Consider the following 27,330-nt stretch of genomic DNA (forward strand, 5'->3'; position numbering starts at 1 on the left):
CATTGGGCCCTATAGCTCTGGATTCTGGAGCGCGTGTCTCAGTGGGGAGGTGACACAGTGACCCTGGGGACATCTGTGGGCTTCTGTCTGTCCTGACTTTGCTTTTTTAATTTAAATTTTTATTTTATGCATATGAGTGCATGTAGGTAAGTGCACCCGTGCTGTGCAATACCCGTAGAGGTCAGAAGAGGATGCTGGATCCTCTGGAACTGGATTTACAGATGGTTGTTAGCTGCCATGTGGGTGCTAGGATTCAAACCCAGGTCTTCTGTAAGAGTAGCCAGTGCTCTTAACCGCTAAGTAATCTCTCCAGGCCCCTGACTTTGCTTTTGACAGGCATCTGTTCACCAGCTCTCAGACAGGGTGGGAAGTCACAGCCAAGGTCAAGCCCCTTCAGACAAACCTGTCTTGAACTTGGCCTTGCGAGATTCTAGCCTGTGTCCTGACCATGTGGTTGGATGCTTCTTCCTGCCCTTTTGGTGTAGTCAGAAAAGGAGGGGATTCCCTGAGACCCAGCAGGGGCTGTCAGACTGCGCGTAGATGTCTCTCCAGAGGCGGGTGTGGGCAGCTCTACAGCCAGCCAGGAAGATTTATCTTTAAAATTTTTTTATTTGGGGCTGGAGAGATGGTTCATCAGTTAAGAGCACTGTCTGCTCTTGCAAAGGACCCAGGTTCTATTCCCAGCATCCACATGGCAATTAACAACCATTCATAACTCCAGTTCCAGGGGATCCAATGTCTGTTCTGACCTCCTTGGGCATTGCATGGCACGGATGCACTTACACACATGTGGGCAATACACTCCTACATATAAAATATAAAATATTAAAATTTATTTATTTCTGTGTGGATGTGTGGATGCACACATGACACAGCACACACAACAGCACACGAGGAGGTCAGAGAACAACTTTGTAGAGTTGGTTCTCTCCTACCTTCTTGTGGGTTCCAGGAATCAAACTCAGGTTGTCATGTTTACGTGGGAAGCACCTTTACCCCCTGAGCCATCTCACTGGTCATGGTACATGGTTTTTTGAAACAGGGTCTTATGGAGCCCAGGCTGTACTTGAGCTCAATAGGTACCTGAGAATGACCTTGAACTTCTGGTCCTCTGGCCTCTGCCTCCAGAGTAGATCTCAGGCATACACCAGCATGTCTGGTTTATATAGTGCCAAGGATCCAGGTCGGGCCTTTGTGCCTGCTAAGCAAGCACTCCACGGTCTAAGTTACACCCCCAGCCTCAGCAATTGCATCTGAACTCTTCCCTAGAAACTTCTAGTCGGGCAGGCCACAGGCCAGAGTCCGAGGAGCCCCAAAGCCTGGCTTATGGCTTAGGGTCTCTTCCCCCAGGTCTGGTAACCTGTACAGGCCCCACAATGACAAAAGAGCTATTGTAACTGTCTTCAGGGTCCTGAGCAAGCTGGGGCTCCCAGCGGCTGAGAGCAGGGGGTACATCTTTCCAGTCAAAAACCACGCAGCACCCAGAACTTGGGGTTCCCCCTGAACTCCACCCTCTAGAACCTCACCTGCACACATACACTTCCTGGGGCGGCTGGGTGTTTGGGGTCATGATCCAGGGGGCCACTCGGAAGGTCACGCTGTCTTGGAAAATCAGGGCCTCAGGGAGGTCCTGCAGAGGAGGGGTAAGAAAGGAGTGTTCCGGCAGCCAGAGACGGGCACCTGCCACTTCCCAGGCTGGCTCTGCTCCCCGTTCTCCTCCAGGCTGCGGCCTTACCGGGTTGGACTTTTCCAGAAGGGAGACAGTGAGGGATATGAGCCCTGGGAAGTTGGCGTCCGGGAAAGCAAGACCCTCCACGTAGAACTCTGTGTTGTGATGACCACCCGGCAGCTCCAGGAGGTGGCAGGGCTGCTGTGGCCCCAGGACCACCTTGAACCTGGAGGGCAGTTTGCCCCCTAGGCAGAAGCAGAGTGGGCTCAGGCCTGGAAAATCTCTGAAAGCCAGATTTTTCCCTCCTTGGTGCTGGGGTGACTTTCCTGGCTCTCTACACGGCACCACCCAAGGGTCCCTCCAGGTCTTTAGGAGAAAAGCATCAAAGCTCAGGCTGAGACCTTGTTCTCCTGACTGGGGGTTTAGGAAGGGTATGATAGGTGCCAGTGCCATTCCCAAATTCACACCAATCATCATTCATTCATTCATTCATTCATTCATTCCAGAGTTCACTCAGCATACGGCATCATTTCCTAGGTGACTAGGGAGGAGCAAAGACCATTATATAGTAGATAGAGATTAAAGCAGTGATGGAGGGAAGCCAGGAGGACTTCCTGGGGGAGGCAATGCCTAGGTGGAGGTCTGTCATCATATCATGAGTTTAAATAACTTTGGTCCAGAACAGAAGAGAGCAAGAGTAAAGTCAAGTTGAGCCTCTGTGAAAGTCCACCATTGTCCACCCCTCCCTGGGTGAGGTCACTACATGCCCCTCCCCTTGGGTCCCTGTTTATCACTTTCACCCTTACACACCCCACAGTAACCACTCTGGCCTCCCTGCAAACCCACAGATGCTGTCCCACCTCAGGGCCTTTGCACCCGCTGTTCCCTCTGTCCTTCTTTCTGCTCAAAGGAACCTCCTCTGACCATCCTCTCTCCCTACCCCTAACCTCATACCCACTCTGCTGTCCCTAATTGTTTACCAGGCACCTCTCCTAGCCCACTAGAGTGAAAGTGACATGGGGGCAAAGGCTTGGTCATGCTCTTGGTTGTATGGCCTATGCCTAGAACTCAGCCTGGTACTTTCTGGCTGGCAGGTGTAAACTGCTTCAGTTAATTGATGTCTGATCAGCAGTGTTTCCTACAAGTGAGTTCGTGGCACACTCAGTCAGCTTGCATCCTATCCTATAGTGCTAATAGTCAGGAGGAGGAGGAAGAGGAGGATGAGGAAGAGAAAGATGAGGAGGAGGAGGAGGAAGAGGAGGAGGAGGAAGGGGTTGGATAGAGATGGAAGAGAGAAGAGGGGGGAGAGAGAAGGAAAGGAGAGGGAGAGGAGAGTGGTGAGTCCTCCCCAGAGGTCACCCCTCTCTGTCCTCCCAGTGGGGGTCTATTGGCCTGCCTTCTCGTCCCATCATCTGGAAGGCAGAAGACTCACAGTTGTGTCCTGGTCCTCAGAGCCAAGCACACCACAGCTGGATAGGAGCTACTAGCAAAGGGGGGTATGACAGGGTGGTGCCCCATCGGTTGGGACAGGAAAGGAACATGGGGGCACCTCATCAAAGACAGCAGGGAAAGGTGGGGCTGACTCACTCATGGCCCGGAATACCCTCACTTTGTCCATCTCGGCCTTGGCCACGTGCAGCACAAGCTGATATCTGGCGAAGAAGTCCTTGGGGGTCTTCGTGCTCAGGGTCATGGGGGACATATCCTGTAGATCTTAAAGGAGAAGCATGTGGCCTGAGACCACTAGTGTCCTGGGTGCTACCTGCCTGCTGGTGGAGCCCAGATCTGTCTCCCCATGCCCCTGCACTAGAATTGGCTTTTTTCTCTTTTAAATTTATTATACTTATTTATTGTGGTTGGTTTTGTTTTGTAGCACTGGGAATTGAACTTGGAAACAAGAGCTCTACAACTGAGCTATAACCCCAGCTATTTATTTATTGATTGATTGATTGATTGATTATTGTGTATGAGAGAATATGTGTAGAGAGGTGCATGTGCCACAGTACACATGTGGTCAGAGGACAAGTTGCAAGAGTCAGTTCTCTTTTTCTACATGTGGGTCCTAGGATTTGAACTCAGGTCATTAGGCTTGGCAGCAAGCACTCTTACCCCCTGAGCCAGCTCACAGGCCCCTGGCTTATTTTCAACAGCATTTAAATGATGTTTGTCTGTGGACTTCTCAAGCCTGAGCCAAGAATGGAAGCCCAGGGAAGCAGGGACTGTGTCTGGTTTCTTGCTGTACCCCTTGGTCCCGGGGCACCAAGGACTCCCAGAGCATAACTTGTTCATGGTAAGCACTTGGCACTGATGTGTGTACCAAGGTGGTGTGGAAGTGCCAAGTTGTTACTACAGATGACTGGACCACAGTGAAGGAGCGAAGGGCTTGGGTTCAACCTGCAACTGGGTAAGCTCAGGAAAATTGTTCAGCTTTCAGTGCCACAGTTTACCTAGCAGTAAACACGGGCAGGGAGCATGATAACAGGGGTGTGTGTGAAGAGGAGGTGACATCTAGAGCTAGTGCTCTCTGGACACCCGGGAGCACCCTCAAAAGTGAGGACTAGATAGCACTGTGAACTTGGCCAGACAAGGCCAACCCAGGTGTCAGCTCTGGCCAGCTGCACACATGGGACACGTGGCCATTTCCTATGCCATCCTAGGGTTCCCCAGGTAAGCCCGAGGCCAGGGCCACCTAGCCTCAGTATCTTATTGCCCCAGGTCTCTTGTCTCCCCTGCTGGACCTACCCCAGCATCACATCAGAGTGCCCCCTGAGACCCTTCATCCACCAGCATTCCTGCACCTCCAAAACCTGCCCAGGTGTCAGGCTGCATAGGTCTCAAATCCAGACTCTGCTACTGAGTAGCTGTGTGACTTCTGGCAAGTTGCTTAAGTTCTCCATGCCTCAGTTTTCCATCCCTCAGGCTCATTCTGAAGCATGCAGAGCAGTGCCCAGCCTGTGCCGGGGTCTCTGGACTTCATGATATGAGACAGCTTTATTTTTCATTCGATTCGGGCAGCGCCTTTGATCAAGCGCCAATGTGTGGGCTGGACAGGGTGAGCGTGGAAAGGGAGGTACCGTGAAACCCATGCTCTTCTGACCGTTGTGTGATCTTGGATAGGTCACCGTCCTCTCAGGACGTGGTTCTTTTTTTCATTTCTGTGACATGCAAGCATGCTTTCTCTGAACCTGAATTCAGGGCCTGTTATAAAGCCATCTGGACAGGTAAGCATTCTAGAAGGATGAGGCCTTGTCCCAGGAGCTGTCCAACATCTTTACCTTTGTTGTCCAGGACCTGGTCATCCTCAAAGTCCATGCTGGAAGACTTAGGGTTCTCCTTGTCACAGTTTACCAGCAAGATGGCGCCATGGCCACTGGGGCCCCAGGTCCAGGTGTTCTGGGGACACCGGGAGGGAAATGGACACTCTCAGGAACGCTTTCCAATCTCACCAGCCCTTGGCAGACAGGTGACTGGCTCTCTCTCACTTCCCACCTTGCCCAGTTTCCCCACCCAGTAATAATACTTGGATCCCCAGAGTAGACTTTTGCTGACTCTAAAAAATTGAACAAATCTACCTAAAATGCAATGGATCCTGGGCTGGAGAGATGGCCAGCAGTTAAGAGCACTGACTACTCTTGCAGAGGACCCGGGTTTGATTCCCAGCACCCACATAGGGTTAACAACCATCTGTAGCTCCAATACCAGGGGATCTGACACCTTCTTCTGAGCTCCGTGGGCACTGCACAACACGGGTGCACTTATACACATGCAGGCAATACACTCATACACATAAAATAAAAATAAATAAAATATTTTTTAAAAATGCAATGGATCCTTTTGTTTGTTTGCCTTTTTATGAGAAAGGGTCTATTGTAGCCAAGGCTAGCTTCAAACTCCTGAGGATAACCTTCAACCTCTGATATGCCTGTTTCTACCTCCCAAGTGCTAGGATTACAGGCATGTTTCACCACACCCAATTTATGTGGTGTTGGGGATCAAACCCAAGGCTTCCTGCATGCTAGGTGAGCACTCCACCAGCTGAGTCCCAGCCCCAGCCTCAATTCATTTACTATTTTAAAAAGGAGCCAAGGCCAGGCGTGGTGGCGCACACCTTTAATCCTAGCACTAGGGAGGCAGAGGCAAGTGGATCGCTGTGAGCTCAAGGCCAACCTGGTCTGCATAGTGAGACCCTGTCTCATAAATAAATAAACAGAAATGAAAAGGAGCCCAAAAGTAAAATAGATTTTTAAGAGCCTTTAAAAAAATGTTGGCTTAGGCTGAGCATGGTGGCACATACCTTTCATCCCAGCACTCTAGAGGCAGAGGCAGGTGGATCTATGTAGTGTTTGAGGCCAACCTGGTCTACATAGTGAGTTCCAGGTTAGCCAGATAGCTATCTGGAGAGATGGCTCAGCAGTTAAGAGCACTGGCTGCTCTTGCAGAGGACCCAGGTTCGATTCCCAGCACCCACCTTGTGGCTAACAACCATCAGTAACCCCAGTCTCAGGGGAGTCTAACGCCTTCTGTCCTCTGCGGGCATTGCACAACATGGGTGCACTTACATACACGCAGGCAATACAAGCATACACATAAAATAAAAATAATAAATAAAAAATTTTTAAAAATTGACTTGACAAACCAAAGAAGACAAGTATGTGTGTATGTCAAGATTGTAATGCACAGAGCTACCTTCACGTGGACCTAGTCACCCCTTCCGGTGTGTCCCTATTATTCTTAGTACCCACCCCTTCATGAAAGTGGCCCGTCCTATGGGACCTAACGGTGGGGTTGCCTTAGTGCAGGGTTGACTGTGTTGAGGCTAGAAGGTAAGAGATGGGCTACACTCAGAATGATCATCTTTTCCCAGTGAAAAATATTATAATATTATATATTATTAGATATGTTGTAGTGTTGGTGACAGAACTCGGCTTCACACTTGCTGGGCAAGCACTCTACAACCAAACCACACCCCTACAATTCCCCCACTTTAAAAAATCTATGTGAGCCGGGCGTGGCAGCGCACGCCTTTAGTCCCAGCATTTGGGAGGCAGAGGCAGGCAGATCTCTGTGAGTTCAAGGCCAGCCTGGTCTCCATAGTGAATCCAGGCCAGCTGCGGCTATAAGGAGACCCTGTCTCAAAAAGACCAAAAAAAAAAAAAAATTATTTGAGGCCGGGCGTGGTGGTGCACGCCTTTGATCTCAGCACTTGGGAGACAGAGGCAGGAGGATCTTTGTGAGTTCAAAGCCAGCCTGGTCTACATAGTGAGTTCCAGGACAGCTGGGGCTACAAGGAAACCCTGTCTCAAAAAGACAAAAAAAAAATTATTTGAGGCATGGTCTCACTGTGTAGACTTGGCTGGACTGGAACTTGCTATGTAGACCAGGCTGGCCTCGAACTCAGCGATCTCCCCTCCCCTGCCTCTTGAGTGCTGGAATGAAAGCTATGCACCACTATGCCCCACAACCTTTCCCCACTTTTGACATACCCCCAGAGGGATTTCTGTTTTCAAGTAGAAACTCCCTAAAATGCGCATGGATATAAATTTGTGCAGCAGCTTTAAAGTTTCAGGAACTCTCTGAGATTCACCCACAGACCTTGGATCAATAGACTGATGATCCCTTTGCACCCCATCAACCTGTCTTTCTGTAACATACATGCCCTGTCATATCTCACTACCTCCCTCCTTCCCTCCCTGCCTCCCTCCCTTCTTGATTACTCAGCCCTGTATACAGCTCAGTGGGAAACTCACCCCCCAAGTCAGTAAAGTCTGGGGAGCATTTCTGAGCCACAGCAAGGACCCAGCTATGCATTTTTTTCTATTACCTAGGTGACTCTTAGAGAGTCTAGATTATAGACTAACACTGCTCCCGAACCCACTATCGATTATAAACATGGCCTAGGTGACTCTTAGAGAGTCTAGACTATAGTCTAACACTGCTTCTGAACCCACTATCGATTATAAACATGGCCTAGGTGACTCTTAGAGAGTCTAGACTATAGTCTAACACTGCTTCTGAACCCACTATCGATTATAAACATGGCCTAGGTGACTCTTAGAGAGTCTAGACTATAGTCTAACACTGCTTCTGAACCCACTATCGATTATAAACATGGCCTAGGTGACTCTTAGAGAGTCTAGACTATAGTCTAACACTGCTTCTGAACCCACTATCGATTATAAACATGGCCTAGGTGACTCTTAGAGAGTCTAGACTATAGTCTAACACTGCTTCTGAACCCACTATCCATTATAAACATGGCCTAGGTGACTGACTCTTAGAGAGTCTAGACTATAGTCTAACACTGCTTCTGAACCCACTATCAGTTATAAACATGGATATCTATAGACCAAAATGTCACCAGTGGTTTTAATTTTCTTCTCTTGCTAGTTAACACGAAGCATTGGTGATGCACTGCTGCTCAGCTCATCACCCCAAGGAGGCACCACAGGAGGGCATGGCAATGTTAAAGCATGTCTTGCTGAAGTTGAGCCTCACCTGATTTTTCCCAGCTCTGGTCAGCTTCGCTTTGCCAGTGCGGGTGACGTCTGTGCACAGAGAGATTTCTGAAATCCAAATGAGAGGAGAGAGCTGGTGAGGGTGTGCAGTGGGGTCTCAACCTGGCCTGGATGGACAGGTGCATTCTGGGGACTCTGTCTGTCCTGGGGAGGAGCCTCTCTTTCTTCAGAGGAAGACATCCTTTTCATAGGCAGCTATGACTATGATGCCAGCAAGAACCCCCCCATGTCTGGCGACCCCCCAGGGGTCTCAGAAGGAATTCCCAGCCACCCCAGTGAAGAGGTTCCACGTGACTCCTACAAGGTCACCTTGCCAAGCCTTCCAAAGACTCTAGTCCCCAGCACCCACATGGTGGTTAATGAGCATTCGTAGTCACTCTAGTCCTAGGGGATCCAATACCTTCTTCTGATCTCCTCGGGCACTGTATAACATGGGTACACTTACGTCATGCAGGCAATACACCCATACACATAAAATAAAATATATTAAAATATTTAAAAAAGTGGATTTTATTTTTATCTTTTACTTTTTTAACATTAAAAATATTTTATTATTTATTTTATGTGTGTGAGTGTATTGCCTGCATGTACGTAAGTACACCCATGACAATACTTGCAAAGGTCAGAAGAGGGCGTTCAGTCCCTGGAACTGTAGTTACAGATGGTTGTTAGATGCTATGTGGGGGCTGGGAATTGAACCCAGTTCCTCTGTAAGAGCAGTCAGTGCTCTTAACCGCTGAGCCATCTCTCCAGTCCCAGATTTATTTATTTTTATTTTATGTGTATGAGTGTTTTTCTTGCATGTATATATGTGTGCCATGTGCACACCCAGTGCCTGTGGAGACCAGAGGACGGCAATGGATCCTCTGGAACCTGAGGTACAGACAGTTGTTAGCTGCTAGGATGACAGGTGTGCACACCATGCCTGGTTCATGCAGTCCTGGGATAGAACCCAGAGCTCCGTGCTAGGCAAGCACTCTACCCACATCCCCAGCCTCTCGTTTGTACTTCTTGGTGCTCCCTCTTCTAGGGATGGAAAGTTATGAACCACCAGATGCATGGACAGCTAGAAATTGCCCTTCTCCTTGGCTTAGTGAAAAATAGGCACCAGGCAGTGTGTCTTGGAGAGATGCTCTGCTGGGGATGGTGGTATATGGAGGGAAGAACGGCAGACCTTTGGGACCCTGGTCATCACTTACCCACCCCAGTGAGGTAGAGCAGGGCTTGGATAGGTGAAGTCTTGGGTCCATGGTACGAAATTCGAACCTGCATCACAATACCATAGCATTCATGACTACTCTTTTTAAAAAATATCTTTTAAAAAAATTTTTATGTGTATGCATGTATTGCCTGCATGTAGGTAAGTGCACCCTTGTTGTGCAATGCCCGCGGAGGACAGAAGAGACTGTTGGATCCCCTGGAACTGAGTTATAGACAGTTGTTAGCTGCTATGTGGGTGCTGGGATATGAACCTGGGTCTTCTGCAAAAACTGTCAGTGTTCTTAACCGCTGCGCTATCTCTCCAGCCCCTATTATTAATTTTTATATGTATGAGTGTATTGCCTGCATGGAGGTAAATGTTGGAGGACCCTGCTGCTAAGGTTGTAGTCCACCATGTCCCGATAGCTCTAAGGAGTTCGGCGCTGTATGGAGGACTCCCTTTCTCAGTGGAGGAGGTTGGCGGGGGGGGGGGGGCCTCCTGCCCCTTTCTTAGCAGCGGCCTCCTGCTCTCTGCCTGACTTACCTGGAAAGTGCCACCAAGCATGGATGCCCGACCTTATTTGGAACATGACCTTTGGCCTTGTTACCTGCAATAAAACTGCCCCCAGGTTTTTTCTGTATGATAATTAGGCATTGCCCTATAGCCAGATGATAGGGTCCCCCTACCACATTAAATAAAACATACTATGAACACCTATCAGCTGAAGCTTTGGCTGCTGCCTCCACACTATATTTTTTCCTAATCCCCACTGAATAAACAGAGCTGTATTACTGAATCTGACTCCCCGGAAGGTCTTTTCCATCGCTTCTGCTCCCTTTGTTCTAGTGGGTCGGTGGCCAAAGGCCCATGAGGGGAGGGAGAGACCCACAGGTAAGTGCACCCATATCGTGCAGTGCCTGTGGAAGTCAGAAGAGGGAGCTGGATCCTCTGGAACTGGAGTTATGGATGGTTCTTAGCTGCCATGTGAGTGCTGTGAATCAAACCTGGGTCCTCTGCCAGAGCAGCAAGTGCTCTTATCGCTGAGCCATCTCTCCAGCTCCGCCATGACTTCTCTTCGTCGTTCAGTGAACACAGTCTGAGCCCAGCTCAGCTGACTATGATGGTATAGAAGAGGGTGTTAGGGAGCCCAGAAGTGGAGGGGCCACTCAGCCTGGGAAAGGGGGTGAAGAAGGGTCTCAGGAAGAAGCCTTTCTTGAGAAGTTCCCGGAAGGGGAGCAGAGGCTCAGCTGCTGGAGTGGAAGAGGTGCTAGAGGGGAAGAGCCAGGGAACTGGATTCCTGCAAACAGAACACCAGACCTTGGGGCTGCTTTCCACAGGGAGCTGGGAGCAGGAGCTCTGATGGGTGCTGGTCTCCATCCAAAAGGGGCTGTTCAGATGAGGAATATCATCTCTGACTGTCTAATGATCAACCCAGGAAGGACTGGGGCATAGCTACAGCAGAGCACATGGGTAGCATGTGCAAGCCTCTGGGTTCATCCCAGTCTTAGCCACAGTGGATGAATGATAAATAAAAATTCAGAGAGCGGTGTCTGGTTGGCCCGCTGCCAGGCAGGGTGGGGCATCTGGAGTGACACGGCTGGGCAAAATGGAGCTGTGGTGGAGTTCCAAAAGCAAAACCAAAGAACAGCAACCAGAAGAGGAGCCCCTGGGGGACACACTGAGGGGACGCACCAGGGGGACGCACCGAGGGGACACACTGGGGGGACGCCCCGGGGGACACACTGAGGAGTGTCTGAGGGAACACACTGGGGGGACACACTGAGGGACACACTGAAGGGACACACTGGGGAGACACCCTGGGGGGACACAATGGGGGGACACAGAGAACCTGGGATCTGTCTGTAGAGAGCAGTGATCCTGGGAAGCAGCACAGGGTCATGGCCTCTGGTCTGAACCACGGGGTCCATGTCTGTGCGCTCCTTGCCTTCAGTCTACTCGCCAGGACCAGGCTCCCTGCTCATTGCTAGCCAGCGACATCTTTGTGAAATTCAAATGCCAGCCTGTGGCTTCCCCAGAGGAAACTTTTCTTTGACTTCCTGCCGCCTCCAGAACTTGAGGTCCCTAACCTTGTATAGTGACACAAGTCTGTAATCCCAGCACTGGGAAGGCCAAGGCAAGAGATGAGACTTTGAGGTCAGGCTGGTGACAGTGAGATGCTGTCTCAAAAGGTAGGCCGAGGAAAGGGAAGGAAGAAGGGGGGCGGAGGAGAGAAAGAATAGGAAAAGGGAAAGGAAAATAGAGAAAGGCAGTCCCCACTACCAAACCCTTCAAGCTGGCTCCCTGTCTCCCTCACTTCTCTCTTCCCTCCATCCTTTTCACATGGAACCTCCTCAGTGTCCCCAACGTGGATCTCTCAACCATCTCATCCAGAGTAAGCGCACCGGCCACCTGGGTCATGTCTCTCTCGCTCTCTTCCTCTCTCAGGCTGGCCTTTGTTCCCATCCTTTAGTTTACCATTCTTTGGGGAAGTCTCCCCTGACCATACCTCCTGGACACCCAAGCCCCGTGTTCCCAGGGCAGGTGACAGCATTTGACCCCAGGGAAGAGCCTCCTGGGTTTGTAGCTGGCTGTAGGAGCAAGACGTCTTTGGGAGCCCTAGAGGGTCTGGTTGACACTATCTACAAAGGGCATGTAGTGGGTTGAATGATGGTCTCCAGGAAACAAGACCCACCCCCCCACTCCCAGAATTTGTGAATGAGACTTTGGGGAAAAAAGTCTTTAACGGTGTAAGTTAAGGATGACTCTGAAACTCAATCCAATGGGATGTGTCCTTATGAGAGATGCATAGAGATTACAGAGAGGAGGCCGCATGACCAGAATGATGCTGCCAGATGTCACATCACAGAATGCTGTCACCAGACTGGAAGGGACTGAGATCCAAGGGAGCCCAGAGAGGGAATCCACCCACTCACACCTTGATGTTGGACTTTGGTCTTCTAGAACCATGGCCAGCTGCTGTTTCACTGGTGATTTACTGGGACGATCATTGGAAACTAACAGAGGTGCAGAATGGCGCTCCTGGGGGCTCCCTGCCTGTGGCCTTCAGAGACCTCACCAGCCCTGCTTATTGTTGACTTACCTGTGTTACCCAAGGACTGCAACGCCCCCTGCCCCCCAGACCACCTCCTGCTCATTCCTGTATTCCCAGTGCCTGGTGTGAGATGGTTGCTTATCAAACATTTGCTAAATGGATGGACTTGATCAAGGCTCCAACCCCCTGCAGCCTACCGTTTGTCTGTGATTAGACTAATTTTCATTATGAACGGATTGCATGTAGAATCACCTAGAAGACAGAGCTCTGGGTGTGTCTGTGAGGGTGTTTCCACTGAGGAGGGAAGTCCCACCTTGAATGTGGTGACCCTGTGTGGTGGCTGAGGGCGGGGAAAGGAGACAGTGAGCTGAGCACAGCATTCTCTCTCTACATCCTGGCCGGATGCAATGTGACGAGCCTCCTCAAGCCTTCCCCACCATGATGGACTGCACTCCTAACCTGTGAGCCACAATAAACCTTTCCTCCCTTAAGTTGGTTCTTATCATATATTTGGTCTAACAATGGGGTCAAGAACTAACATGTCTTCCATGTGGACACCATGGCTTCCACACTCACCTTCTGGTCATCTGTGCGGCTACTGGCCACTTCCATCCACAGGGTCACCTCCAGCTCGGGGTCCAGGGTCCATTTGGAGGTACCTGTGGTGCTCTTCTTGGCTGGGGGGCCGTGGGTGACATCAACAACCACTCCTGGGGAGGCAGTGATGCTGAAGGACGTGTATTCCTTAGGGGCAGAGCTGTGGAGCAACAGAGGTGGGCAGAGGCACTGGTGACAACAGGGTCTGGCCCATCGTGATATTGGCCCCAGCGTGTCTCCTTTTCCCAGTAGGTATAGGTGCTCCGGCCATGGGGGTAAGTGTGGTGGGGTTGCCAGGAGGGAATGAGAGAGGCCAATGAACCCTCTGACCTGGGGTCTTACACTTGAACTGGAAAGACAGCAGAAGGAGGTGCACACAAAAGGCCACACACACACACACACACACACACACACACACACACACAGAGCCCAGATGATGCTTGGGCACTCACGAACAGACGCCATCCATGGTTAGATTGAAGAACGTTAAAGAACGAGCAATCTGCATGTATCCATGTCTCAATATAAGACAAAATTATTAGACAAAACCATGTTATCCACAGAAGATCACAGCCTTATGATACAAGGTTCAAGTCATCTAGAAAATAGTGTCAATTTGTATGCACCTAATAACACAACCTCACTATGCATAAAACAAACAGAAGAGCGATTCCACCAAAGAAAGTCACTTCTGTTCATGAAGGACACGGTAACATGAAAAGGGCAATGTGACCAAAAGAGAACGTGGTATAAGTCATAAGTCAGCAAAGGCTTAGCACACATGATATTTAAAGAACCTAGCCTAATCATCAGGAAAATTACAGCCCAATTTTAGAAAAGGCAGCTGGGTATGATACCTTTAATCCCAGCACTCAGGAGACAGAGGCAGGCAGATCTCTGTGAGTTCGAGGCCAGCCTGGTCTACATAGTGAGTTGCAGGCCAGCTGGGGCTATAGAGGGATCCCGTCTCAAAAACAAAAACAAAAGGGCGAAGACGCTGTCTTAGTTCCTTTTCCTGTGACTGTAATAAAATACCTTGAGAAAAGCAAACTTAAGGGAAAAAGGGTTTTATTGGGCTCACAGGGTACAGTCCACCATGACGGGAAGTCATAGCCACCTGAGCTCCAGGCTCTGGTCTCTGCAGTCAGGAAACAGAAAGAGATGGATGCTGGTGCTCAGCTCGCTTTCTCTTTTTTATGTAGTGCAGGACCTCAGCCCAGGAGATGGTGCCACCCACATTCAGGGTGTGTCTTCCCACCTCGCTTAACCTAATTTAGATACTCCTTACACACACATGTAGACGATCTTTTTCTAGGAGATTCTAGGTCCTGTTGAGCTGACCATCTTAGACACAAACATCAGAGACTGAAACTCAAATGAACAAGAGACATACAAAGATGAGCTTCACAGATCAGCGAGGAAACGAACGTCAGGGCTGTGAGACAGGGCTGTGTACCCACTTGATTGATGAAAACCAACTTAGGACCGTATGGTTCATCAGAAGCTCAGGCACCCTGCTCATGGGAAGGCTGAGTTCACACTGTGTAGTCCAACTGATCTTGTGAAGCCAAGTTCACACTATGTAGATCATCAGCCAACCCCAAGCCCAGCAACTCCACTCCTAGGCACCGGAGCATCTCTCCCATTGTACATGTGCTGATGTGAACAAGATTCAGAGATGCACTTTCCGTCATAGTGAACAACACAGCCTTGACTGAGTTCTCCCAGAGAGAGAATGGCTAGGAAATTACACCCAATTCAGACAGGGTGCAGGAGACTCCCTAGCAGGGCAGGGCTCACTCTGCAAGTTTACCACGATTGGATTATGCCTTCTGTTTTTCCTGTGGTAACAAACTTCTATTTCTGTTTAAAAGCTGTATGTATTCACGATAGAAAATGGGAAAATACAGGGCTGGGGAGATGGCTCAGCGGTTAAGAACACTGGTTGTTCTTGTAGAAGACCCAGGTTCGAATCCCAGCACCCACAAGGCAGCTAACAACTGTCTGTAACTCCCTGTAACTCCAGTCCCAGGGAATCTGACAGCTTCTTCTGACTTCCGAGGGCATTGCACGACACGGGTGCACTTACCTACATGCAGGCAATACATGTATACACACAAAAAATAAAAATAAGCCGGGCGTGGTGGTGCACGCCTTTGATTCCAGCACTGGGGAGGCAGCGGCAGGCGGATCTCTGTGAGTTCAAGGCCAGCCTGGTCTACATAGTGAGTTCCAGGACAGCTGGGGCTACAGGGAGACTCTGTCTCAAAAAAACAAAAAAATTAGAAATAAATAAATAAATGAAAATAAAAATAATAAAATCTTAAAAAAAAAAAAAAGGAAGAAAGGTTTCTTCCGGCCACTGGTTTCAGAAGTTCAGTCCAAGTTTATGTGGCCTCATTGCTCTGGGCCTTAGGGAGCATGTGGGAGGCCTGTTTACCCCATGGCAGTCAAAAAAGCAGAGACAGGGGCTGGGGATGTGGTTCAGTTGGTAGAGTGCTTGCCAATCATGCACGAAGCCCTGGGTTCCATCCCCAGCGGAGCATAAACTGGGTGAGGTGGCACATGGCTATAAACTGAGGTGGGAGGAGGACGATCAGAAATTCAAGGTCATCCTCAGGCACATAGTGAGGCCAGCCTTGGCTACATGAGACCCTGATGTTAGACAGAGAGAGAGAGAGAGAGAGAGAGAGAGAGAGAGAGAAAGGCTGGATGTGGAGACCCACACCTGTAATCTCAGCCTGGGGAGGTGGAAGCAGAAGGCTCAAGGCCATCCTTGGCTACACAATGAGTTTAAGGCCAGCCTGGGCTACATAGTGAGAAGTTATCTCAAAATACAAAACAATAGTTGGGTGTGGTGGGGCATCCCTTTAGTTCCCATGTTCAGGAGGCAGAGGCAGGTGGATCTTTGTGAAATTCAGTCCAACCTGGTCTACATAGCAAGTTCCAGGCCAGCTGTCTTAAAAAAAAAATTAGATCATCCCCTGAAGAGGTTACCCAAATTGCCAATAGGGAATCAACACAGACCACTCTGGCTTCTTCCGTGCTGAACAGGGAGGGACACGGGGTGAGGCAATCAGGGGATGGTGTGATAAGAATAGGAAGTAGGAATTGGCTAGGCAGTTAGGGTTAAAAGACCCCAAAGAAAAGTAGCCAGTTTCTTGGCTAAAAATCAAAATGTCCTTGGGCCTCTTAGCAACATACTCTGTTCCAAAGGCCAAAATGTCAAAAGTACTTGGGAACTTTTATCTAATCCCTACAAGGTTTTAGGGGTACCTCTTCAGAGGGGGGAATGTTAGAGTAGACAAAAGTCCCTTTTTTAAAAAAAAAAGAATATGCGAAGTTGTTCAGGAAAAGTGATGGGGAGACATGGGAGGAAGCTGGAGGGGAGGGAGTGGGCGTGTATTTGTTCAAAACACTTTATATGCATGTATGAAATTCTCAATATATTTTAAAAAATAAATAATAAAACAACTAAATAAATAAAAAATAAAGCTAAGAGAGAAAGAGAGAGAGGGGAGAATTGCTTCCTCCACCTGATTCCGGCCTCAGTGTCCTGCCTTTCACCTCTCCTGATCCGGCTTGGCCTTGGTCCCAACCACTGATTCATTCAGATGGCACTTCGAGCTGCACGGTTGGCTTCCTCATCATTTTCATTTTATAGGTGAGGAAACTGTGGCTGGGGAAGGTAAAGTGACTTTGCCAAACTCAGCTGGGCTACCAGACAGCTGTGCTGTGGTGCACTCACTCCCCCAGCACCCTCCCTTTCCATTCTCACCCAAGTATACAATGCCACAGTGCTCCCCACACCTGATTCCCCACATCTCTGCCCCAGGCCCAACTCATCGTCCTCCCCTCACCATCCTCCCTTCACCTGAGGCCGCTCCTTTTTGAGACAGGGTCTCCCTGTAGCCCCAGTCTGGAACTCACTATGTAGACCAGGCTGGCCTCAAACTCACACAGATCTGCCTTCCTCTGCTTCCCAAGTGCTGGGACTAAGGGCATGTACCACCATGCCCAGCTAAGATTTACTTATTTTTATTTTATGTGTATTGTGAGCCTGAGTACATCTATGTGCACACGAGTGCAGTTGTCCATAGAGGCCAGAAGAGGGCGTCAGAAAAAGAAAAAAAAAAGGAAAAAAAATGGTTTGCTATTAAAGAATTCCCAGTCTAGTTACTGTCCATTGCTGTGATAAAGCACTGACCAAAACCAACTTAGGGAGGAAAGGGTTTATTTCACCTTACAGAGTACAACCTATCATCAACGGAAGTCAAGGCAGGAACCTGGAGGCAGGAACTGAAGCAGAGACCATGGAGGAACACTGCTTACTGGCTTACTTCCCCCTGGCTTGCTCAACTACTTTTCTTCTTTAAAAAAAAATTTATTATTTATTTTTATTTTATGTGTATGTGTGTATTGCCTGCGTGGTGTAGGTAAGTGCACCTGTGTCATGCAATGCCTGCGGAGGACAGAGAGGCTGTCGGTGGGTGCTGGGATACCAACCTGGGTCTTCTGCAAGAACAACCAGTGTTCATAACCACTGAGCCATCTCTCCAGCTCCTCAACTACCCAGGCCCACCTGCCCAGGGATGGCACCACCCTCAGTGGGCTGGACCCTCCTATATCAACCAGCAATCAAGAAAATGCCCCACAGACATGGCCACAGGCCAATCCAATGGTAACAATTCCTCAGTTGAGGTTCCACCTCTTCCCACGTGACTCTGGTTTGTGTCAAGTTGACAAAAAAATTAACCAAACACAATGCTAGAGGCTAGGGAGAAGAGATGGTGCAGTCTATAAAGTGTCTGCTTTGCAAGTATTAGGACCTGAGTTAGGATAGCCAGCATCCTGCAAAAGCCAGCCATATAACCTTAGTACTTGGAGGTGGAGACAGGCAGATCCCTAGAGCTTGTTGAATAGCCAACCTAGAAAATCAGTGAGCTCTAGGCTCAGCAAGAGACCCTGCCTCAGCAAAAAAGATGGAGAGTGATTGAGGAAGATCCCTGACACTGACCTCCGGCCTCCACACACATGTACATATGAGGGCATACACACCCGATTACATGCATACACATAATACACTACATAAATAATGCGACTCCAATTTGCATGTCGCTCTTGCCCAAAGGTCATGTTATTTTCTCTGAATCCATCCCATTTTAGGACACACAGTTTCATTTGTGTATACAATGAATTTTAGTCCTTCTCAACCCCTATTACTCTGTTTCATTCCCTTCTCTAAAAATATTTTGTTCCAGGGGCTGGAAAGATGGTTCAGCAGTTAGGAGTATTGGCTGCTCTTATATAGGACCCAGGTTCAATTCTCAGCACCCACATGGCAGCTAACAACCTCCCTAACTTCAGTTCCAGAGGATTTGACACCCTCTTCTAACCTCCAAGGGCATTACATGACACAGGTGCACTTACATACATGTAGGCAATATGCTCATACACATAAAAGAAAAATAATAAAATATGGGTGGGTGCTGGAGAGATGGCTCAGTGGTTAAGAACACTGACTGTTCTTGCAGAAGACCCGGGTTCGAATCCCAGCACCCACATGGCAACTAACAACTGTCCATAACTCCAGTTCCAGGGGATCCGATGGCCTCTTCTGTCCTCCTCAGGCATTGCATGACACGGATGCACTTATTTTCATGCAGGCATAACACTCATACATATAAAGTAAAAATAATAAATATTTTTAAAAATTAAAAAATAAAAATATTTTGTTTTATTAACATTATTTCTCACATGGGGGGGCACATGTAGAGGTCAAGACAATTTGTGGAAGTTGGTTCTCGCCTTCTACCATGTTCGTCCCAGGGATTGAACTCAGGTCATCAGTTTTGGCAGCAAGCACCTTTATCTGCTGAGCCATCTTGACAGCCCTTATGCCCCCTCCTCCCAGCATGCAATTTTTGCCTTGGAGCACACAGACAACAGAAGGTGACACTGTGAGATTGGTTCACAGCTCAGACAAATGTAGGACTCTGAGACATTAGCTATGGGCCAGTGGTCGCTGTTCCCTGCCCCCTCCTCTGCTCAGGGGTTTGGCACTTTGTCACCTTAAGTAACATCTCAGGTAGGGCACCCTCTACTGCCAAAGCACTGCCCAAGTGGACTCTCTCTAGGGCGAAGGCTGTTGCAGGTGACCAGAGTCACCACATGGTCGTCAGTGTCCATCTCCACAGCCTTCCAGTGGGTGGGGTTATGGCTCTCACTTTATAGATGAGGGAGCTGAGATGCAGAGGCAATACAACCCATGCAGGTCTCCAGCTTCTACGACTGATCTGGCTCGCCTTGCAGCCCACACCATCGAATCACACAACAGCCACTTCCTTTTCTCATCATGTGTGTGTGTTGTGCGTGTGCGTATTCATGTGTGTTTTTGCATGTGTGTGGACTCACGGTGTTGTGTGTGCAGGTGTACACACACATGTGGAGGCTGGAGGCTGATGTCAGGAATCGTCCTTGACGACTTGCTCGTCACCCTATTCATTGAGGCAGGGCCTCTCTGTCAAACCCAGAGCTCACCCATGTGGCTAGCCTCTAGTCTTGCTAGCAAGCTTCTTCTGGGGATCCCCTGTCTCCACTTTCTGAGGCTGGAATTACAGGTGGGCCACCATGCCTACCTGGCAGTTACAGTGGGTTCTGGGGATGTGAACTCCTGTCCTCACACTTGAACTGCAAGCTCTTGACCACTGAGCCATCTCCTCAACCCCCAGATGGCCCTTCTTTCTCTGCCCCGTCCTACCCTGCTGGCCCTGCACCAGCTCCTCTCTGAGCCCAGCGGCCTAAGCTTCTTTCTCTGCCCCATCCTACCTGCCGGCCCTGCACCAGCTCCTCTCTGAGCCCAGTGGCCTAAGCTTCTGGGTGCACAGTCACTTGGGAGAACCCCACCCAGGAAGATGCTGACAGGAGGCTGCCGAGTTACCCAACTATGCAGAATCGGGGGTCGGGGGTGGACTCGGAAACCAGGCTCAGCACTGCATAGATAAAGCCTGTTGTTCATAGGAGGCAAGTAGAATGGTTTCATTGCCTTCCATTTCAAAGTCAGAAGACCTGCTGGGCTGGGGAAGAGGAACGCCCAGGTTTCTTACTCAAGGTGGAGAAGTTGGAGGGTGGGGGCGGGAGCTGGACTCCAGTGCTTGGATCAGCCATAGTCAGGAGGAAGCCAAGGGGTAATGGGGAGCCAGTGTGGGTAGTGGAGGAAGGGAGTGATGAAGTCTCAGTGAGGACAGTGAGCTCAGAACTGCCTCCTCTTGGGAGAAACTGCTTTGGAGAGACAGGAAGTGAGGAGCTGCTCTTGGGTTCCCTTGGGTCATTTCCAGCTGGCAGGGGAGGGCAGTGTTTTGTTTTGGTTTTTTTGTTTGTTTGTTTTGTTTTTTGAGACAGGGTGAGACAGGGTGTCTCGTAGCCCTGGCTGGCCTGGAATTCATTATGTAGACCAGACCAGGCTGGCCTTGAAGCCACAGAGATCCACCTGCCTCTGCCTCCCAAGTGCTGGGATTAAAGGCAAGTGCCACCAGACCCTGCCAAAATTGCATTATGGTTGTACCTAAATAAAGGATCAGCCTGACTTTTAGCATTAGTTTTAAAAACCAAGAATGGGGCTGGAGAGATGGCTCAGCGGTTAAGAACACTGTTCTTGCAGAAGACCCGGGTTCGAATCCCAGCACCCACATGGCAGCTAACAACTCCATTACTCCAGTTCCAGAGGATCCGACAGCCTCTTCTGTCCTCCGCGGGCATTGTGTGACACAGGTGCACTTACCTACACGCAGGCAATATACGCATACACATAAAATAAAAATAATAGATAAAATATGAAAAAAATTAAAAAACAAAGAACAAAAAAACAAGAAATGACCCACACTCTGAAAATCTGTCCCTTCAGCTCTCTCAGGGATCTGTGCTCTCCCAGCCTTTTATTCAAAAGTTTCTCCAGCATGAATTGGGGAACTGCAAGCTTGGCCTCTATCCTTATCAGAGAATCTGGTCCTGTCATCCCTAGGCCTAAAATCTCTCTCTCTCTCTCTCTCTCTCTCTCTCTCTCTCTCTCTCTCTCTCGCACACACACACACACACACACACACACACACTATCAAGCAGATGCTAATTCAAGCACCCCCACATTCATTCATTCTCTTTGGTGGAGAGCAAAGTGGGGTCCTAAGGGATCAAGATCAGGTACCTAGGCCGCAGGAGCACATAGCTCAGTGACTTTGTTTGCATTTGGGCACAAGGTTGAGTAAAAGTCATTAGTCCAGATTCTGTCCATATTGTGAGTCATTCCTACAAAGGAGGTCCTGGGAGTAGAGGGGAAAAGGGGAAGTTGGGATTCTGATTAAAGATTGAAGAAGACAAGAGCTCAAGAAACAGGCAGCCCTGACTCCACCTCATTCCCACTCTTGGAAGGTGTAAAGCATGGATTCTAGGATTCCTGTGATGGACTTGGTGCTGGGTTTGCAAAGACAGAAACAGTCTTCAAGGGGCAGGAGAGATGGCTCAGCGGTTAAGAGCACTGGCTGCTCTTGCAAAGGACTCGGGTTCAGTTCCCAGCATCCACATGGTGGCTAACAGCTGTCTGTAACTCCAGTTCCAGGGACTCTGACGCCCTCTCCTGACCTCCATGGGCATTGCATGCACTGGTGCACTCGCATACATGCAGGCCAAACACTAATATGGGTAGAATTAAATAAACTTAAAAAAATATTAAAAAAGACGAAAAAAGAAACAGTCATCAAGACGGCCATGCGTCTCTCTTCCCACTGCGTGGCCCCGTGGTAGCCACCTTGCTCACATGGTCATGCATCTCATAAAGTTCTGAGAAGTGGGTACTCCTACCAAACATTTGCCAGATGGGGAAACTGAGGCTGGAGAGAACACATCACCAACATGGGTTGAGAGTTCCCATGTGTCCCCCCCTTCAGATCCAGAGTCCCTCCAGGCAGCCCCGAGAGACAGGTCTCCACAACCTGGCTGGTAGATGGAGGCATTGCTTTGGGTCACAAGGCCACACAGCTCAGAGGCCGTGCAGTGCCATCCCAGAGAGACAGCTCTGTCTGGTGACCATACTCTGCCCAGCAGGACCCATGTCAGGAAGTGAGATGGGGTCACTGAGGTAAGAAGAGTGTGGAGGGCAGGTGTCATTAGAACAAGGAGGTCCCAATGGGTGGGCTTTCCAGGGACCATCAGGTAGAAACGATTGGCAGATGGTGAGGAGTCTTGGGGTCTTTGGGGTCTGTGAGTTGGGATCCAAGTTGAGCTCTGGAACTGGGAGTGACGGACCGGGTGACAGGTGCAGACCCTGATTACTCTGAGGTCTGAGGGAGGACAGCTGAGCTGCCAGGATTGGGGGAGGAGCCTCTGAGATGAAAGGGGGATTGTCTTTCACAAGGCTACAGGATCTTGTGGCAAAGGAGTCTGATTTCTGGAACATTCTCTCTTTTCTCTTTTTCTCCTCCCCACTTCACTCCAGGGTCAGAGCTGTGTGGTCAAAGGGGGCAGTACGGGTCTTTCCTAGGGGACTGTGGGAAAAGGTGGACTGTGCCTGGGGGGCCTAGGAGGTGGGAGAGTACCCTAGGTTAGGCCTGCCCCCCAACATTCATTATTTAACTAATTCATAGCACTCACTGACCCCACCCACCCCCTACCACCACAGGTCAGGGCTTGTGCTGAGGACAGCAGTTAAGGCAATGAGCCAAGTACCTGGGGTCCCATTGTAGACACCCCCCCTATTATCCCAGATAAGGACAGCATTCAAAGCCCACTCATTTCCAACCACAGGTGCCCCTGCCTGTCCCCTAAACACACTGTTGGCATCCTTATCTGGTCCCAGCCTGGGTCCCATGCTGGTAGGAGTTGGATGGATGGGCTGTCACCTGCACCTAGGTGCCTTGGATCTCTGGGCCACCCAGCCACTCCACACAGGCCAGTGTGTCTGCCACAGTCAGTCCACAGGTCATGGGTTTGCTCAGGTGGCACTGGCTAGGCAACTTTATTTCATTTTTATTTATTTATTTTTATCAGATTCTGGCTGTGGCCATGTACAATCATGAGGACCCGAGTTGGATCCCCAGAACTCATGGGGAAAAGCCAGGTATGGTGCCCAGTGCTTGTAATCCCAGTGTTCGGGAGGCAGGGACAGGTGGATCCCTGGAGCTCACAGGCCAACCAGCCTAGTCTTCTTGGTGAGTTCCAGGCCAGTGAGAGACCCTATCTCATTAAAAGAAAGAAAGAAAAAAAGAAGGAAAGGAAGGAAGGAAGGAAGGAAGGAAGGAAGGAAGGAAGAAAGAAAGAAAGAAAGAGAAAAAGAAAGTCCCATTTAGTTGTGAGGAAGGAAGGAAGGAAGGAAGGAAGGAAGGAAGGAAGGAAGGAAGGAAGGAAGGAAGGAAGGAAGGAAGGAAGGAAGGAAGGAAGGAAGAGCCAGGCATACTATCGAATGCTTTTAATCTCGGTACTGGGCAGGCAGTAGTAGGCACATCTCTGTGAGGTCAAGGCCAGCCCGATCTACACATTGAGCTCCGGGTCAGCCTGCTCTACATAGTTGAATCATCCCCGGCTCCCTCCTCCCCAGGATTCACACCCAGCCTCTATACAAATCCACTGACAAGATGGTCAGAATCCTACCACCTCTCACACACCATGGCTCAACCCCCACATCTTCTGCCTGCTCCCTTGTCCCTGCAGTTGGTTCTCACTTGGCAGCCAGTGACTAGCCTCAACCAAGTCCACCCATGGTCTTCCTGTGCTCAACTTGCCCACAGGTTGTCTCACGTCTTGAGAAAAGGCAGCCAAAGTCTTCACAATGCCCGGCCTGTAGGCCCAAGGTGGCTGTCTCTCTCCCAGAACATTCCTCCCACCATTCTCCTTGCTCCTTCTCTAACCTGCTGGGCATGTCCCTGCCTCAGGAGCTTTAATGAGCTGTGCTGGCTCAATGATAAAGGTGCTTGCAGCCAAGCCTGATGACCTAGTTTGATCCCCAGAACCTACATGATAGAAAGAGAAAATTGGCTCCCACAAGTTGTCCTCAGACCTCCACACACCTTGCCTGTGGAACGACACCCAAGGTTGACCTTGTCTTCACATGCCTGCACATGTGAACGTGCACACATAAGCACATACACACAGACACACAGACAGATAGACAGACAGACACACAGCACTTATGACCTTGACCTAGGAAGGGCTAGCCTGGGATTCTGGCAGGGATGCTGGGCTAGCTCTGGCACCTCCCACAGCACCAGGCTTTCTTTCCCCCTTTATCCCCAGCTTCTGTACTTCCTGCCTCTCATCTGTGCCCTGCAGGGCACCCAGACCCTGAGCACTGGTCTCTTGTTGCTGAGGTCAAACAGTATGTGACACGTCCCCTGTGGACACCACACTAGGGACAGATGCCCAGGCCTGTGGGGGAAGCCGGGAGTAGCCACTACGATTCCCAAAACAGAAAGAAAGGTCACAATAGGCTCCACCCCTGAGGTTTCCTGACTGTCTTTTGCAAGTCCGAGCCTGGCACAGTGGGTAACTCAGCCTGAGTGGAATTAATGAACAATCAAATGGAAGAATGAACAGATGAACAACCACCGAGAATCTTCCCAGCACTGTGAAGAGCACCTAACAGCACTGTGCTGAGTACCTAACACACAGCATTGCTGAGTATCTAAGAAACAAGTTTGTGATTGTCGCATTTAATCCTCAAAGCCATTCTATGAAGTGGGGAAACTGAGGCTCAGCTGCCCAGGTCCCCCACCCTGACAACCTACAGCAGAGACTGTTTCCCCTATGGAGTCTCCCCTGCCAGAGCCCCATCACCTCACACTGTCATGCATGGATGTGAAGTGAGGCCCATCCATGGTCTTGTGAACCAGCCATGGGGAACCTGGGTTTCTTGCACTGAGGGCCTGGCAGCTGTGTTTGCCCCTGTCAGTAACTGGCCTCTGTGGGTCCCGGCAGGTGCAGCCTCTGGGCCTTTCCCTGAGATCTCTAGGTGGTGGCTACAGAGCGAGGAGCCTGAGCCAGCAGTGCTCATCCCTTGCTGGCATCGCCCACCCTGCCCCCAAGGGCCCAAGAGCTGCCCTGCTCACCCACAGACATCCAGCGAGGCCACGGTGCCCAGCACACACACAGCATGCGTGGGCTGCTGGAGGTCCACATGGATCACTGTCCCCTGGGCCATCCTGGGTTAGTGGCTTCAGGGAGGCTCTGGGCTGGTTCCTTTATACTGCCCGCCCAGGCCATGAGTCAGCACCTGCGGCTGTGGCTGGAGGCCCAGCCTCTCCAAGCTCAGGTGCCTATGGGGGCTATGGGGTGTCCTCTGCCCTGGCTGCCTGCCCCCACCTCCAGATGGTCATCTGTGGTGGACTCAGCAGCAGTGGAGGAGCAGAGGGCCCTGAGGTCTAACAGGGAAGCGTGCAGGTCCCAGTCCTGTGCCCTTAGCCACCCCAGCCTGGGGCCACAGACATCCCATCAGTCTTGCTTGGGCATGCCAAGCAGGGCGTCAGAGGGGAGAAAGCAAACAGGGCAGGGTGGAGCAGGGGTCATAGCCCAGGCCACTCCTTCAGAGGCCATCCAACTGATGGATCCTCTCCCCAGAGGCTCCACTCAAGACCTTCCCTCTGCTTTTTGCTGGAATGTTCCTTAAGACAACCTGTGGAGAATGCTACTATCTCACCCTTGAAGTAGCTCTGAACTCAGCACCATTACCACACCCACTTTACAGAAGGAGAAACTGAGGCACCAAAGGCAACAAGGCCAGAGAGCCAGGATTAGCTTGAACAAACACTGCTGGGTAGTTTTATTAGCTGCCTGTCCCAGTGACTCGAGCTTTGCAGACTATCACAGCAGCTTCTTTACAGCAACACCAGGCGTCTGTGGGCAGGTACCTGCAAGCCCATTTTATAGATGGGAAAACTAAGGTCCAGAGAGGGAAATGTGACTTGCCCTGGGAGCTATGGGTAGCCTGGAACAGGGCTGGGACAGGAAGCCAAGCTGCCTGACCTGGAAGCTGGGGTTCATTGCACATGCTGGGTGTCTGCCTCTATGAGGCCCCTGTCTTTCCCACACCCTGGAACTGGGAGGGGCCAAGCAAGACTCCCAGGTCCAGCAACCCCCAAGTGGGATCCAGGACCAAAGCCCACTTCCCCCAGAGGCTTTGGCCAGGCCTGATGCTCTGATGAGTCTACATGGCTTCCAGTCTGAACGAGCTCAGCGTCTCAGGCTGGTCATATGATTAGAAAGAGTCTGCGTTCCTAAGGGCAGGAGGTCTGCGCTGGGGGCCCTCAGGGAACATCAAATCCAGTCTGCATTCTGTAGATTCAGAGAATTACACAGAGAGGGTGTGTGACATGCCCATGGTCACACAGCAAGTCATGGGAGGTCTACCTCAGGTCTCAGCTCCTCTGGGATAGCTTTCTCCTCTCCTTTTCTCTCCTCCCCTCCCCTCCCCTCCATTTCTCTCCTTTCTCCCTTCCTTCCTTCCTTCCTTCCTTCCTTCCTTCCAAAACCACTCCCTTCCTTCTGTATGCCTTTTATTTTTCTTGACTTTTTGCACTGACTAGACTCTCAGGTTGAATAAGAGCAGCAAAAGCCTTGTGTGTGTGTGTGTGTGTGTGTGTGTGTGTGTGTGTAGATACACGTACATGAGTGCAGTGCCCTTGGAAGCCAGAAGAGGGCGTCAGGTTCCCTGGAGCTGGAGTTACAGGTGGTTGTGAGCAGCCTGACACGGGTGCCGAGAATCAAACTCAGGACCTCTGGAAAAGCCACAAACTCTCTTACCTGCTGAGCCATCTCTCCAGTCCCTGTTTGTGAGGTTTCGTTCCATTGATTTTTCTCTAGTCTTCAGTTTCACTGATTTTTTCATTACTTTTATCTTCATTGTTCCTTTCCGTCTGGCCTTGGGTTTCTTCACTGCTTTAGTTTCTGAAGGAGACAGCTTAGCCCATTGCTTAGAGACTTCTGCTTTTTCTAACATGGCAATTATGCTGTGAATTTCCCTCCTCGGTACAGTTTTGGCTGAGCACAATTTCTGATACTGTATCTTTCCATTTTTACCTTCAATGCTTTAATTTCCCTCAAGATATAAAAATATTTTTTATTTACCTTGAGACATCATTCACCCATTGGTTATTTCATGTGTGTTTGTATGAATGTGTGTGTGTGCGTATGTGTGTGTGCAGGTACACGTGCACATGTAGAGGCCAGAGGGCAACCTCAGCTGCTTCTTCAGCCACTGTCCACCTCATTTGTTTGTTTTCTTAAACATTTCTCTATTTAGTGTGTGTGTAGAGGT

At 50.0% G+C, this 27,330-nt stretch overlaps 1 protein-coding gene across 1 annotated transcript in view; it reads right to left on the reverse strand.

Moving 5' to 3' along the window:
- Positions 1-25,218, reverse strand: part of Padi4 (peptidyl arginine deiminase 4) — a 37,139-nt gene extending 11,921 nt beyond the window's left edge. Inside the window, exons 1-8 of the mRNA XM_008852931.2 lie at positions 25,127-25,218; positions 13,014-13,194; positions 9,384-9,450; positions 8,165-8,232; positions 4,945-5,062; positions 3,257-3,382; positions 1,736-1,914; positions 1,527-1,630 (exon numbers count right to left, since the gene is read on the reverse strand). Coding sequence (XP_008851153.1) covers positions 1,527-1,630; positions 1,736-1,914; positions 3,257-3,382; positions 4,945-5,062; positions 8,165-8,232; positions 9,384-9,450; positions 13,014-13,194; positions 25,127-25,218 — 935 coding nt within the window. The remainder of the gene's footprint in view (positions 1-1,526; positions 1,631-1,735; positions 1,915-3,256; positions 3,383-4,944; positions 5,063-8,164; positions 8,233-9,383; positions 9,451-13,013; positions 13,195-25,126) is intronic.
- Between the last annotated feature and the right edge of the window lie 2,112 nt (positions 25,219-27,330).

Source organism: Nannospalax galili, unplaced genomic scaffold, assembly GCF_000622305.1.
Source record: "Nannospalax galili isolate Female #2095 unplaced genomic scaffold, S.galili_v1.0 scaffold1927, whole genome shotgun sequence".
Classification (NCBI taxonomy): domain Eukaryota; kingdom Metazoa; phylum Chordata; class Mammalia; order Rodentia; family Spalacidae; genus Nannospalax; species Nannospalax galili.